The sequence below is a fragment of the Panthera onca genome, chromosome C2 (assembly GCF_046562875.1).
Source record: "Panthera onca isolate mPanOnc1 chromosome C2, mPanOnc1 haplotype 2, whole genome shotgun sequence".
Taxonomy (NCBI): domain Eukaryota; kingdom Metazoa; phylum Chordata; class Mammalia; order Carnivora; family Felidae; genus Panthera; species Panthera onca.
In genome coordinates this window covers 115,442,972-115,455,888 of record NC_138347.1, presented here as the reverse complement: position 1 = coordinate 115,455,888, position 12,917 = coordinate 115,442,972, and the positions used below count along the sequence as shown (strand labels likewise).

The following is a 12,917-nucleotide window of genomic DNA, read 5'->3' as shown; positions in this document are numbered from 1 at the left end:
GTAACATGGTTACAGTCTTCCAGTGTTCTCCTCACTCCCACTATACTACTAAGTTGCTCCCTACTGTCTAGAACTATGCCTGGATTAGAAGTCAACCCTCCAAACAGGAAAGGAAAATTCCATCAAGATAAAATAGTCTATCAGATGTTCAACTTATAGTCAAATGCAACGTGAAGAAACAAACTGTGTAAATTTGTAAAGAACCAAAGATCTCCAACACCACTATTTATTATTTTAAAAGCCTAAAAGGATTTACAGTGGACATACTTAATCTTGCTTTTGTGTTGGTTCTATAATATATTTTAAGAAAGACTCTTCAGTTATTAGCCAGCTGGCTGATTAAGTTAACATTCCCACTGTGCTATCATTTAAAGATATTCCTTTATCCTCCAACAAATGCTCTTTACAGTTTTTTTTAACTCAGCTTCCTGGATTTATAATTTTATAACCTCAGTTTTACAATTTCTTAACATATAATTCAATTCCCCATATCTCACATCATATATTTTACTCTATTTCCATATTTCAGACATAGATCTCACTCACATGGTCTTGGTGATTACTGAAATGTATATTTATCTCCTTGTGAGAATATTTTGAGTTTATTAATTTTATCCATACTTGATACATTGGTAAACATCTATGAGGCTATAGAGTTCTTCCTGATTTTTGGTTCCATTTCTCCTAAGAAGCACTAGCAACTAACTCCAGTATAGTAAGTCTGCATCACAGCTGAAGAACTTCATAGCGTTGGATGCTGGTATATTTGCTGACAAATTTTCCCCATGTCAGACTGAAATTTATAGTGCCTCAGGTTAGGTCTTCAAGTTTTCTGTAAAAACACATTCATGAGATTTCTCTACCCCCATTTTAAAGAATCTATCATTCTCACTGCAGAATCTTAAAAGTCTCTATCTCTCTCAGTCTCGATAGACAGACAGACAGATAGATATAGAGATATAAATACAGACATATAGATACAGATATGTGTGTAGATAGGCAGATAGAGAGAGATCTCCCAATATTTCGGAGAGCCAAGACCAATGAGTAAGAAGTAAGAGATTAGGAAAGGCAGCTTTCAACTTAATATCACAAAGAAAACCCACTCAGAAAGCAATTAGGCTATTCTGAATTGGCACTGAATGTATTGAAGATTGTATCAGAACCATCACCAAGATATCATACAGGTACATGCTGCTCTAAGTGAAAAGCTAGTGTCTTAATATAGGTTCCTCAAAGTAGAATCTTAGACAAAGATTTGGGGGCCAAGATTTTGTTTGGGAAGTACAAGGAACACTGGTAAAGAAGTGAGGAGTGATGCAGAGAATGGAAGGCAGACAACAAAGGGGATACTATTAAGACAACTACCATAGACGATGATTAGAGCTTACTCCTACAGAGAAACTCCAAGAAAGGGTAAAATCGCCCACCTCAGAATTATCCCACCTAAGAAATGAGAGAATTGGAATATTTACACATCCACTTCCCAGGCTCACTGGTTGAGTGCTTCTCTGTAAAGAGTTATTTCTTTGCCACCTCCTGGCTGCTGCAAGCTGTTAGCTTGGCTTTTTCCAGTTCCAGGGGAAAGAGCCTTCACAGAGATGAAGCTCGGGGACGTAAGGGGTCCCCTGAGTACACTAAAAGGTCCCAGCATTATGTGTGGGTGGGGCACTGTCAAGTTCCCTACTGATGTCTGGAAGACTTTGTGTGCTTTACCAATTCAAAACCTCTGTATCTATAATAAAGATACACATCCCTCTCCCATCCCACCTTGGAAGGACAAGCATTCTTAGGAACACAAATTCAGAGTTAACTTTTAAAAATATGCTTTCTCCTATAATGTGCTTGTCTTCATTGCCCTTCTCTTTACCATGTTGGCTAACTAGAATTCATCACCAGACCCTTGTTTTCTCTGTTATCATGGCATGCCTTTATACCTCCTCCCACTATCTTTTAACTTTCATCTTTATTTTCTCATCTATGACTCACTAGATCACATTCTGTAGCTAATCCTTATCAAATCATCAGTACTGTTTCCTTTCAACACCTTACTGACAATCACACTTTTCTTCTGGAATCCCTTCTGATATTGTCCTAACGTCTCTGCCTCCTACTGCCCTGACACTCCCTGTGGTCCTGACTCATGACTCAGCACCCACTAGATATCTACAATGATCTCAAGATTACCAGGACAGGATATAGGTTATTGGATTCTCCATAGGCAAGTGTACCTGAAACTGAGTCATGTTAATATCTTACCTAATTAGTTTCAATTGAACAACCTCTAAGTCTTGCCCAAACTCCCTTCTAAGTTTCCAAACAGTGATCCTAAATATCACCTGCCTCAGGCTGGAGACTAGCTTATAAACATATAAACAGGGACTGGGTGAGACGCAGGGGCAGAGAAAGACCCACTGTCAGGATCACCTCAAGCTTCAAGGTCTTTTCTCAACTCAAGAAAGAAACAGGAAAACAGACACCTGAGAGAGGCAACACATCCTTAGTTAATGTTTTTCCATGGGGGAAAAAAAAAGGAGATTTGAAACCATACATCCAAAAGAGAAAACATTAGAATTCTCAAATATGTCATCCTGTTATTTTTGTGCATAAATGTCTCTAAAACCTTCCCAGTAAAGACAGAAGCTATGTTTGATTCGCTCACTAATGTATTCCTAGTTTCAGGCACAGAGCCTAGCACAAAATAGGTCCCTAGTAACAGCAGATGAATAATTGAATGAATGAAAATGTCTGGATCTTTGAGAGCACTTTGTTTCTGGCCATGATGCCAAGATGACCACTGTGGAAAGAGGCATTTTTCCTCTCTGATATATCCTCCACAGGTCAGAGATGTAGATCTTGGTTCTACACATTACAGTGGCAAGAACAGTGCTGAGTTCCAAGTACAAATGAACAAAATACATCAATTCAAAAGTAAAAATGAAAGCTCAATCTCTTTCTATTAAATTTTGTGGTTCTAGTTAATTCATCATCATTCATTCCAGCACATTTACCCATTACCACAAACACCACTATCTCAATAAGAAACTGCTCCAGAAAATCAATAAATAGAAAAGAACCATTATAGAAAACATTGCAACTAACTAGCATTATGGGAAACAATTACATGTTCTTCATGTTTGATGATAATCAGTTAAGGCCATGTATGTATGTGTAAACATTGTTATTAACATCTAACTTTTGGTTCCAACTTGTTCACTCAAAGGAAATGTTTTTAAGAGATTTCATGGATGATTTGAATTTAAAAATAACTCAATGGAGTAGAGTACTAGCGTGATTGATGATAATTCACCCATTGAATTATAGGTGTCAAATACAATATATCTTACTCTTTATTCAGATTGACTTCTGGAAACCAGATTCTGTCACACAGATTAAACCTCACAGTACAGTTGACTTCCGTGTTAAAGCAGAAGATATTTTCACTGTGGAAGATTTTCTGAAGCAACATGAACTACAATATGAGTAAGTTTATGTTTTATAACTATTAAAATTCTCTCCCACGTATGTTCTCATCTTAGCCTCTGAATAACCCTGGGAAGGCAAAACTAAGACCAAGAACAGGCTTCCCTAGGGCTCCAAAAAATAGATCATGGCAAAACTGGCCCTACATTCCAAATCTTAAGACTTTAAGCCCAGTAGATTTTTTTTTAGTTACTGTTCTAATAAAAATGGCTTTCACTTTTGAACTCCAATTCAGCAAGATACCTGACCTGCTACTGGTTTACAAATGATACACAGACTACAGGTCAAATCATGAACACTCTATTATCAATCAGCTAGACAGTTTTAGACCTAAATTACATCAAGCCTTCTTTCCAAGTGAGAAGTCCTTATGAATTAGGACTCTCATGCTCCTGACTTCTTGTGTATGCACACTGGACTCAATAAATATTTATTTCAACTTAACCAATTATTCCTATTTTATTATCATTTTAAATTTCTTCACCATGAAAAGTGTACTTCTTAATCCCCATCCTCTTTCTTCCCCATTCCCCCACCCATATCCCCTCTGGTAACCATCGGTTTTTTTCTCTTTAAGAGTCTGTTTCTTGGGTCACCTGGGTGGCTCATTTGGATAAGCAACTGACTTCGGCTCAGGCCATGATCTCATGGTCCATGGGTTCAAGCCCCACATCAGGCTCTGCGCTGACAGCTCAGAGCCTGGAGCCTGCTTTGGGTTCTGTGTCTTCCTGTCTCTCTGCCCTTTCCTTGCTCGTGCTCTGTCTCTGTCTCTCAAAAACAAATAAACATTAAAAATTTTTTAAAAAAAGAATCTGTTTCTTGGTTTGTCTCTCTTTTCTTTGCTCATTTGTTTTGTTTCTTAAATTCCAGATATGAGTGAGATCATATAGTATTTGTCTTTTTCTGACTGACTTATTTCACTTAGCATTATACTCTCTAGCTCTGTCCATGTTGTTGCAAGTGGCAAGATTTCATTCTTTTTTATGACTGAACAATATTCCATTGTATACATACACCACACCTTCTTTATCCATTATATCGAAGTGTGTGGACACTTAGGCTGCTTCCATAATTTGGATATTGTAAATAATGCTGCAATTGAAAAAAAAAAAGAGGTGCATGTATCCATTTGAATTAGTGTTTTTGTGTTTGAAGGGTAAAGAGCCAGTAGTGTGATTCCTGGATCATAGGGTAGTTCTATTTTTAACTCTTTGAGAAAACTCTATACTGTTTTCCACAATGGCTGCACCAATTTGCATTCCCACCAACAATGCAAAGGGTTCCTTTTTCTCCACATACTCTGTGAGCACTTGCTTCTTGTGGTTTTTGTTTTTTTTTTTTTTTTTTATTTTAGCCATTCTGACAGGTGTGAGGTGATATCTCATTGTAGTTTTTTTTTATTTTTTTTTTTTTAATTTTTTTTTTTCAACGTTTTTTATTTATTTTTGGGACAGAGAGAGACAGAGCATGAACGGGGGAGGGTCAGAGAGAGAGGGAGACACAGAATCAGAAGCAGGCTCCAGGCTCTGAGCCATCAGCCCAGAGCCCGACACGGGGCTCGAACTCACGGACCGCGAGATCGCGACCTGGCTGAAGTCGGACGCTCAACCGACTGCGCCACCCAGGCGCCCCTCATTGTAGTTTTGATGTGCACTTCCCTGATATGGGTGCCTTTGAGCATCTTTTCATGTGTCTGTTGTCCATCTGGATGTCTTCTTTGGAGAACTGTCTCTTCATGTCTTCTGCCCATCTTTTAATTGCATTATTCATTTCAGGGTATTGATTTGTACCAGTCCTTTATATACTTTAGATAATAACCCTTTATCGAATATGTCATTTACAAGTATCTTCTCCCACTCCATATGTTGTATTTTACTTTTGTTGATTATTTCCCTCATTGTGCAGAAAGAATTTTGATATAGTCCCAATAGTTTATTTTTGCTTTTATCTCCCTTGCCTCAGGAGACATCTAGAAAAATGCTGCTATGGCCGGTATCAGAGAGATTACGGCCCATACTCACTTTAAGGATTTTTATGGATTCAGGTCTCACATTACATCTTTAATCCATTTTGAGTTCATTTTTGTGCATGGTGAAAGAAAGTGGTCCAGTTTCATTCTTTTGCATGCAGCTCGCCAGTTTCCCAAACATTATTTGTTGAAGACACTGTCTTTTTCCCATTGTGTATTCATTCCTCTTTTGTCAGAGATTAACTGGCCATGTAATTGTGGGTTTATTTCTAGGTTTTCTGTTCTAAACCATTAAGCTATGTGTCTATTTTTATGCCAGTGCCATACTGTTTTAATTACTACTGCTTTGTAATATATCTTAAAATCTGGAATTGTGATATCTCCAGTTTTTTTTTTTTTTTTTTCTTCCTCATGCTCCTTTAAGATTAAGGACCAGACTAGGGTCAGACTGATTGGTTCTTCTGTGCAACCTCAAGGCCCCACCACTATCTCTAATGGTAGAAGTCGTGAAGATAAGGACTAAAAGAAAGAAAAGTGATTCCTCAAAGGCCTAATACAGAGTTGGCTAAGCTGATGACCCTATCTCCTGTCTCCAAATACCACACTGGTCCATCTAAGCCTCTCCAGATGAGAATGTCTTCCTAAGTAGAAGCAGTTGTCCACTGTCGATACAACAAATAGATAGTAAATGCCTATATATACCAAGCCCAAAAAAGGACAGATATGGCCCTCCTCCCTTCAGAGGAAAACAGACTTTAAACAAAGAATTGCAAAATTGTGTAACAGCTGTCAAGAAGAGCAAAGAGCTGGATATATAGGGGGGAAATGACCAACTCTAGGGTCAGGGAAGGCCACTGGAGGAAATGAGGCTTCAGCTGAGAACTTAAAGATGAGCCAGCATTAGCCAAAGAAAAGAAAAAATCATACTCTAGGCAGAGAAAAGATTATATAACCTGTATGTAACCTTATAACTGGGAGAGACTATGCTGACCCGAAGGCATTTGCACTAGAGGGAAGAAAGAAATGAGGACTTTTATCCCAAACAGTTATTCCTCCAGGGAGTGGGTCAGTGAGAAGCAAACAGGCAGTTTGTCAAGCTCCAGTCCTGAACATTCAAATGTTTATCCAAGAGCAGCCTACCACAAGCTCAAGTCCTCATTATATTTTGGGTAAATATACCTTAAAGAATTTCATAAAAAATCTTCTCTTGTTTTGACATTTTAAAAATATAGAATAGTATTTATGCTAGTGAAGACGTAAGAATTGTTACCTATGAGGTCTGTACGTCGTCAGAAGTGGTGCAGCCTAACACAACAAGTAAGTGTTCCATAAAACACAGACCAGATCCAAATCCTGGGTCTGAACCTTCCTGGTTGTGACCTTAGATAATGTGCTTCATGTTTGTGAATTTCAGTTTCCTAATCCATAATGTGAAGATACTATGCCTCTCTCAAAAATCTGTGAAGATGAACAAAACAATACACAAATAAGTTGCAACTGATACTACTATTGCTGTGACCGCTGCTATGGTTTACTATTGTACAAAGAGGGAGATGATACATTGTTTAAAGGTCAACAGAAACTGTTTTGCTTAACCCCATTATCATGGCTCATATAGCTTAGCTATCTGCTTCTGCCTGAGGAAAGTGTCAAAATGTGACCTTAAGAATTGACTCTTCAAAAAAAAAAAAAACATATAACACAGTTAAGTTTCAAAATTTGATTAAGATTCATGTCTGTGACTTTTTGCTCTTCTTATTACACTAGGAAGAACGTCAAAAATCCTAACCTTTAGTAGTCCTCAGTAATATTTTTTAAGTGACAGATTCTTTATAATTCCTTAAGAAAAACAAAGGAATATCAGAGACCATAAGCTAACCCTAGCTACCTGAATCATGTCCTAATTCTACCTATATCCCAAAGCAGTAAAATGGCTTCTAATCGCATTCCTTTTATCAGATAGAAAGTTCAATCCTTTTTTAGTGGGTAAACTTTTTGGGAACTGGATGTAAATGTTGTCTCATCTAGAACATAGGATATTCCCAAGAGCTAAGCTCTTGTTAATTTTTGTTTCTGTTTGCTGCTTAGCACATTTGTAGCATATAATTGTCTAAATATTAAATAATAATAAGTCCCTAGAAATCCTGGAGAAGCACACCAGCAATATCCTTGCTGGGGCTGCAAGCAGTCCCTGTGCATCCCATTATTACCTCATATGGTAACTAATTTGTGTTTAGACAGTTTCCTGTCGGCAAGAATTTGTAGCTGTGTTTACATGCGACAGGAACCGGCTACTGCACAACTTCCAATAAAAAGCTTTGCAGATTTTTCTCATGGTTCCAAACCTTCTTCACCAAGACTTGTATCACTTTGGCAGCTTTAATCAGTTTCTGAGTTGCCATGGGAAAAAATTCACAATGTGTACACCAAGAAAAATCACTATTTTTATGCCTATGCTGTACACTTAGGTACAGAAAAACCAGGAATTAGATGGTGCAAATCTCCAACTTTTCGTCCTGAAGCCAGCCTGACAGACCTTTTGGTGGGCAGCCCTTCACAGAATACCTTCCTACAAACTGCAGGATGGTTGTCTTTCCCCTATCCAACCTAGGAAGAAACTGATTGTTACTAACTACCTATACTGCTTTTTTTCTGCGTATTTCAGATTAAGACAGGAACGTCCTTGGACAGCAATGGGTACTTAACAGTGTTCTTCAAGAGCAATGGGCATGTAGTATGGGAACTAACCAAATACTCCTTTTTCAAGAATCTATAAGGGGAAAAAAGTTAGTCGTGTCTCTCCTTCTCAGACATTCCATTCCTTGTTTTGTTGGGAGTCCCTGTAATCTAATTTGCTTGCATGTTAGTATAGAAGTTGGGTGGCACTATAAAAGGAACATAGAAAAGTATAAAATAGTGTACATGCCCCTGTATTTTGGAGCTGTAATGTAGTCCCTATTACATTAAGAGGCATTATTTTAATCTCCTAGAATAGAAGCTCATTATTTGGTAATAATATTTGTAATACAGCTAAAGTAGTGCTTTGTCCTAAATCTAATAAAATCAAATAATCACAAGGCTGGATAGGATCATTTCAGGTCAATCCCTTGCCTTCAGGCAAAAGTCAGCACCACATTAACCTCATTCTGATGCTCTTTTGCAACTTACTAGAGGGCACTTTTCCTCTTGGGTGTCATCTTAAATTTAACAGTTTTTTAATGCTCCTTTGTCCTTAATATTGATGAAAACGTTTAACAGTTAACATAGTAATAACTCTACCAGGATGTCTCATCTAACTACCAAACAAAACACTAATCCATACATAGTCACTAAGTCTTCTAAATAATGTGAATTTTTGGATTAGGTACAGAGAAAGGATAGCCATAGCAGGGGAAGGTCTCTTGTCCCTCTATTCAGAGCTAGTTGCTGACAGACCAGAGCTGGCCACAGTTAAGGTCTTAGACACAATTGTCTATTGAAGGTCTTGAGGCTGTGGAATGCCTGGGAGCATTTCAGTGATGATTTCTTTTCTCTGGGCACCCACTAACAAGCCATGTGACCTAGATGATATTGTACTCGCTCACTGACGATGAAAAATCTTGTTACAGTGAAAGTAGATGCCATTTACTGTTTCCTCGTGGAGTTTTAGCTTTGCCATTCAGTCAGAGAAGTTCATCTTTGTTACACAGGATGTGTTCCTTTAAATGGATGATCTTAGAATGGAATATAGATGTTTTCTTAAAGATTTTGGCCAATTTTATTTTTTGTTTTCAAGTTTTTGTTTTGCTTGCTTTGCTCTGGTTTTGTTTTTGGTTTTTATAAATATTATATTTGAAAATCACTTTCCTAAACTATCTATTTTAAGTGTTTTCCTGGAGTTATGAAGGTGGTAACTGGCACTTTTAGCTTAATTTTTTTTTTTTCATAAACCTTGAAAGACATCTATGACCAAGGCCTATGAGTCCAGTCACTGCATTTTACAACTGAAAAGGACATTAATACCGGCTAATCAAATGCCCCCTTCTCAAAATTATGAAATTAAGGCCCAGATATTAAATAATTTTTCTGAAGTCAACTTACAAGTTAGTCAAAACTATGACCCCTGACCTTCTGATTCCTAATTCTGGATTCTTGCTACTTCTGCCCTATCCCTTAACAATCCAATTTGGGTGTTGAATATAATTATAGAACATACTATAAACATTATTAACTGTAGCAGGCAGAATGATGGCCCCCCCACCCCAAAAATGTCTACATCTTAATCCCCAGAAGACCTGAATATGTCACATTACATGGCAAAGAGGAGTTAGAGTTGTAGATGGCGTTAAAGTTGCTAAACAGCTAAACTTAAAATAGGTAGATTATCCTAGATTGTCCAGATAGGCCCAACATGATCACAAGGTCCTTACAAGCGTTAAAGGGAGGCAGAAGAGGAGGTCAGAGTGATGTTACATGTAGAGGACTTGAGCTGCTGTTGCTGGCTTCAAAGTTCAAAGACAAGGGCAAACAGCCAAGGAATGTGGGCAGCCTCTAGGAGCTGGAAGGGGCAAGGAATCAGATTCTCCCATACAACTTCTAGAAAGAAGCACCTTGATTTGTTGACACCTTGATTTTAGCCCATTGAGACCGGTGTTGGACTTCTAACTTACAGCACTATAAAATAATAAATTCATGTTGTTTTATACCATACTACATTTGTGGTAATTTACAGCAGCCGTAAAAATGAGTATACTAACAAAGTACTGAGGGCTGCTCAAAGAGAAACTTTCTTTCTGCAAGCTAAATTTTTAAGTCTGCTCCTTTTCCCTTTTCTTTTCAATACCACCTTAAGACAGTTAAGACCTTAAGATAGTATTTGCCTGGGGGCACCTGGGTGGCTCAGTCCTTAAGCATCTGACTTTGGTTCAGGTTTGTGAGTTTGAGCCTGGCTTGGGCTCTATGCTGACAGCTCAGAGCCTGGAGCCTTCTTAGGATTCTGTGTCTCTCTCTCTGCCCCTCCCCCATTCTCTCTCTCTCTCTCTCTCTCTCTCTCTCTCTCTCTCTCAAAAATAAATATACAAATAAACATTTAAAAACATTTTAAATGACAGTATTTGCCTCTTGCTAGGGAGCAAATATTATTTAGTATTAATTTATTGCATTTTCCATAAACAGACACAAGTTCGTTCCCAAGTTAACCAAACGAAGAAGAGACTAAGAGGGAGGTTCAGAGGATGTCCCTGACACACTTCATCAGAAAGCCCTTGGAGCAGCCACAGGAGAAGTAGACTTTTTGATATGTGGCTGCAATTCTCTGTATGTCAGATAAAAACATTTCAAGGCTTCACTGTGGATAATACAAGTTTCTGCAAACTAGCTTCTGTACATAATATTCACAGTGCTGTGATCAGGACATTAATGCTCATAAAATTTTGTCCTTTCAGAACATACTTTTTACATTCAACAGTAAGTAGCAAAGACAAATGAAGTCACACATAATCCACACCTTCCAGCCTGCCTTTTATAATAGGAACTTTCACCTGAACAATCATTTACGGAAATAAGCAGGCCTCAAAGGTCTGTCACCAATTTTCATAATACTTTGCTACAGAGCCATTCTTTGATTACTTTAAACCAACCAAAAATAGGCAAGCAGAAACTAGTTCTTCAACCCCAGAATTTTTTGCCTAATAATAAATTTTTAGTTTATTAATATTTCTGAATTTCCACCCATCAAGACATTTTTCTCAAAACCTAGAGAAAGGCCCTCAAGTGACCAACTGTCTCAGTTTACCTGGGACTGACTGGTTCCTGGGACATGTGACTTTTAGTGCTAAAACCAGGGAAGTCCTGGGGAAGAAAGACCATAGATAGGGCTCAAGTGCATACTTTTGTGTGGCTGCCCAAGGCCCTGATCCAGAATGCCCCAGGTGCCAGGGGAAACCATTTTCTGAATTTAGAGTCCAAGGAAATGTAAATATCTCAAGTTTGGCCTGAGAAAAGAGCCTGCCTTACCTGCACTCTCCAACGATATGTTCACTCTTTGTGATGAGCAGCTCTGTTGAAGGGCATCAGGAATGATCAGAGGACACATGCGACTCCGTGGAGAATGTACTGCACCATTTACTAACACAGTGACTCTAAGTTTTTGCACATGTTCAATGGGAAATACTCGTATGTTCACAGGAGCCTCCCCTTTGGTTTATTGCAGGGTATTGATAAGCAACCTGAGATCTGTGTTAGAAGGCCAGTTTGACAGCCAGGTCCGTGCCACTGGACACAGTTATGAGAAGTACAACAAATGGGAAACGGTATGATGTGCACATGATTTAGACAGACATTGTTTTGGGAACTGAACTAAGAATGGCACATTAATCCACAAATGGTTGCATTGGTAGATAGAGGCTTGGACTCAACAAGTTGCCACTGAGAATCCAGGCCTCATCTCTCGCAGAGCCATCGGAACCACATTTGAAGGACGCACTATGTATCTCCTCAAGGTAATCATTTTTAACCATGACCTTGCCATGTCTGAGGGCTTTAAATCAACGAGTTCTAACACATTAACATCTGTTACACAGACATGCTCATCCCAGCATTGTTATAACTCTTTCCCTGTCTATATGCCCCAGGGAATCAAACAGATTCCCTAGCTTCTTTTATCATATGTGGATTTTTAATCATTATTTTGATTTATTCGAAAGGAAAATGCAATAAAATAAGAGAAGTCCTATAAATTTAACCACATTCCTGTAAGCAATGTAAATGATCACCTACCTTGATGAAATTCTTCTCTCCCAGATGTTGTTTGCAAATCCATTTGCTAAAGAGGTTCATAAACTTCACGTCTATCAGGCAACATTACAAAGTGTAGCAACAATTTGTTTCTGTCGTCCTCTAATGCCATTTTTGTCATGTAATTCTAATGAAGAAAATAAAAAGACAAGGAGTAAGTGGGAGAGAAAGAAAATTCTTACAAGATTAGCAACAATCATGATTACTTCTAATTACTCATCCAGTTGTCTTGGTCATGTCACCTAATAATAGCAGCTGAAAATAACCCCCACGTGAGTACAATTAAGCAGTGTAATCAGCATCTTCTGAAAAATATGAGCTTGTCAAGCTTAATAAAAATAATAAACAGCCATGTAAGCCTTCAGTTCAAACACTGTGAGTGTCTAGAGGCAAGAACATACTGTGCTAGTATTGTGTTTTAATTTAATCACAGGATATATCTCTTGCTGCTGTCAAGTTTCACCTGTTGAATCCAAAGCCCAGACGGGTAGTGAATGTTAACCCCTGAATGTGATGAATCACCGTTTCCCTTTTTCTTTGCTTGCAATAGGTTGGCAAAGCTAGACCACATAAGCCTGCCATTTTCATGGACTGTGGTTTCCATGCCAGAGAGTGGATTTCCCCTGCATTTTGCCAATGGTTTGTGAGAGAGGTCAGTATATAGAATGATTTTGGGCGGAGGGAAGTAGAA

At 38.3% G+C, this 12,917-nt stretch overlaps 1 protein-coding gene across 1 annotated transcript in view; it reads left to right on the top strand.

Moving 5' to 3' along the window:
* CPB1 (carboxypeptidase B1) overlaps positions 1-12,917 on the top strand; it is a 56,474-nt gene that overhangs the window by 26,221 nt on the left and 17,336 nt on the right. Inside the window, exons 4-7 of the mRNA XM_060638904.3 lie at positions 3,359-3,483; positions 11,643-11,742; positions 11,830-11,931; positions 12,777-12,878. Coding sequence (XP_060494887.3) covers positions 3,359-3,483; positions 11,643-11,742; positions 11,830-11,931; positions 12,777-12,878 — 429 coding nt within the window. The remainder of the gene's footprint in view (positions 1-3,358; positions 3,484-11,642; positions 11,743-11,829; positions 11,932-12,776; positions 12,879-12,917) is intronic.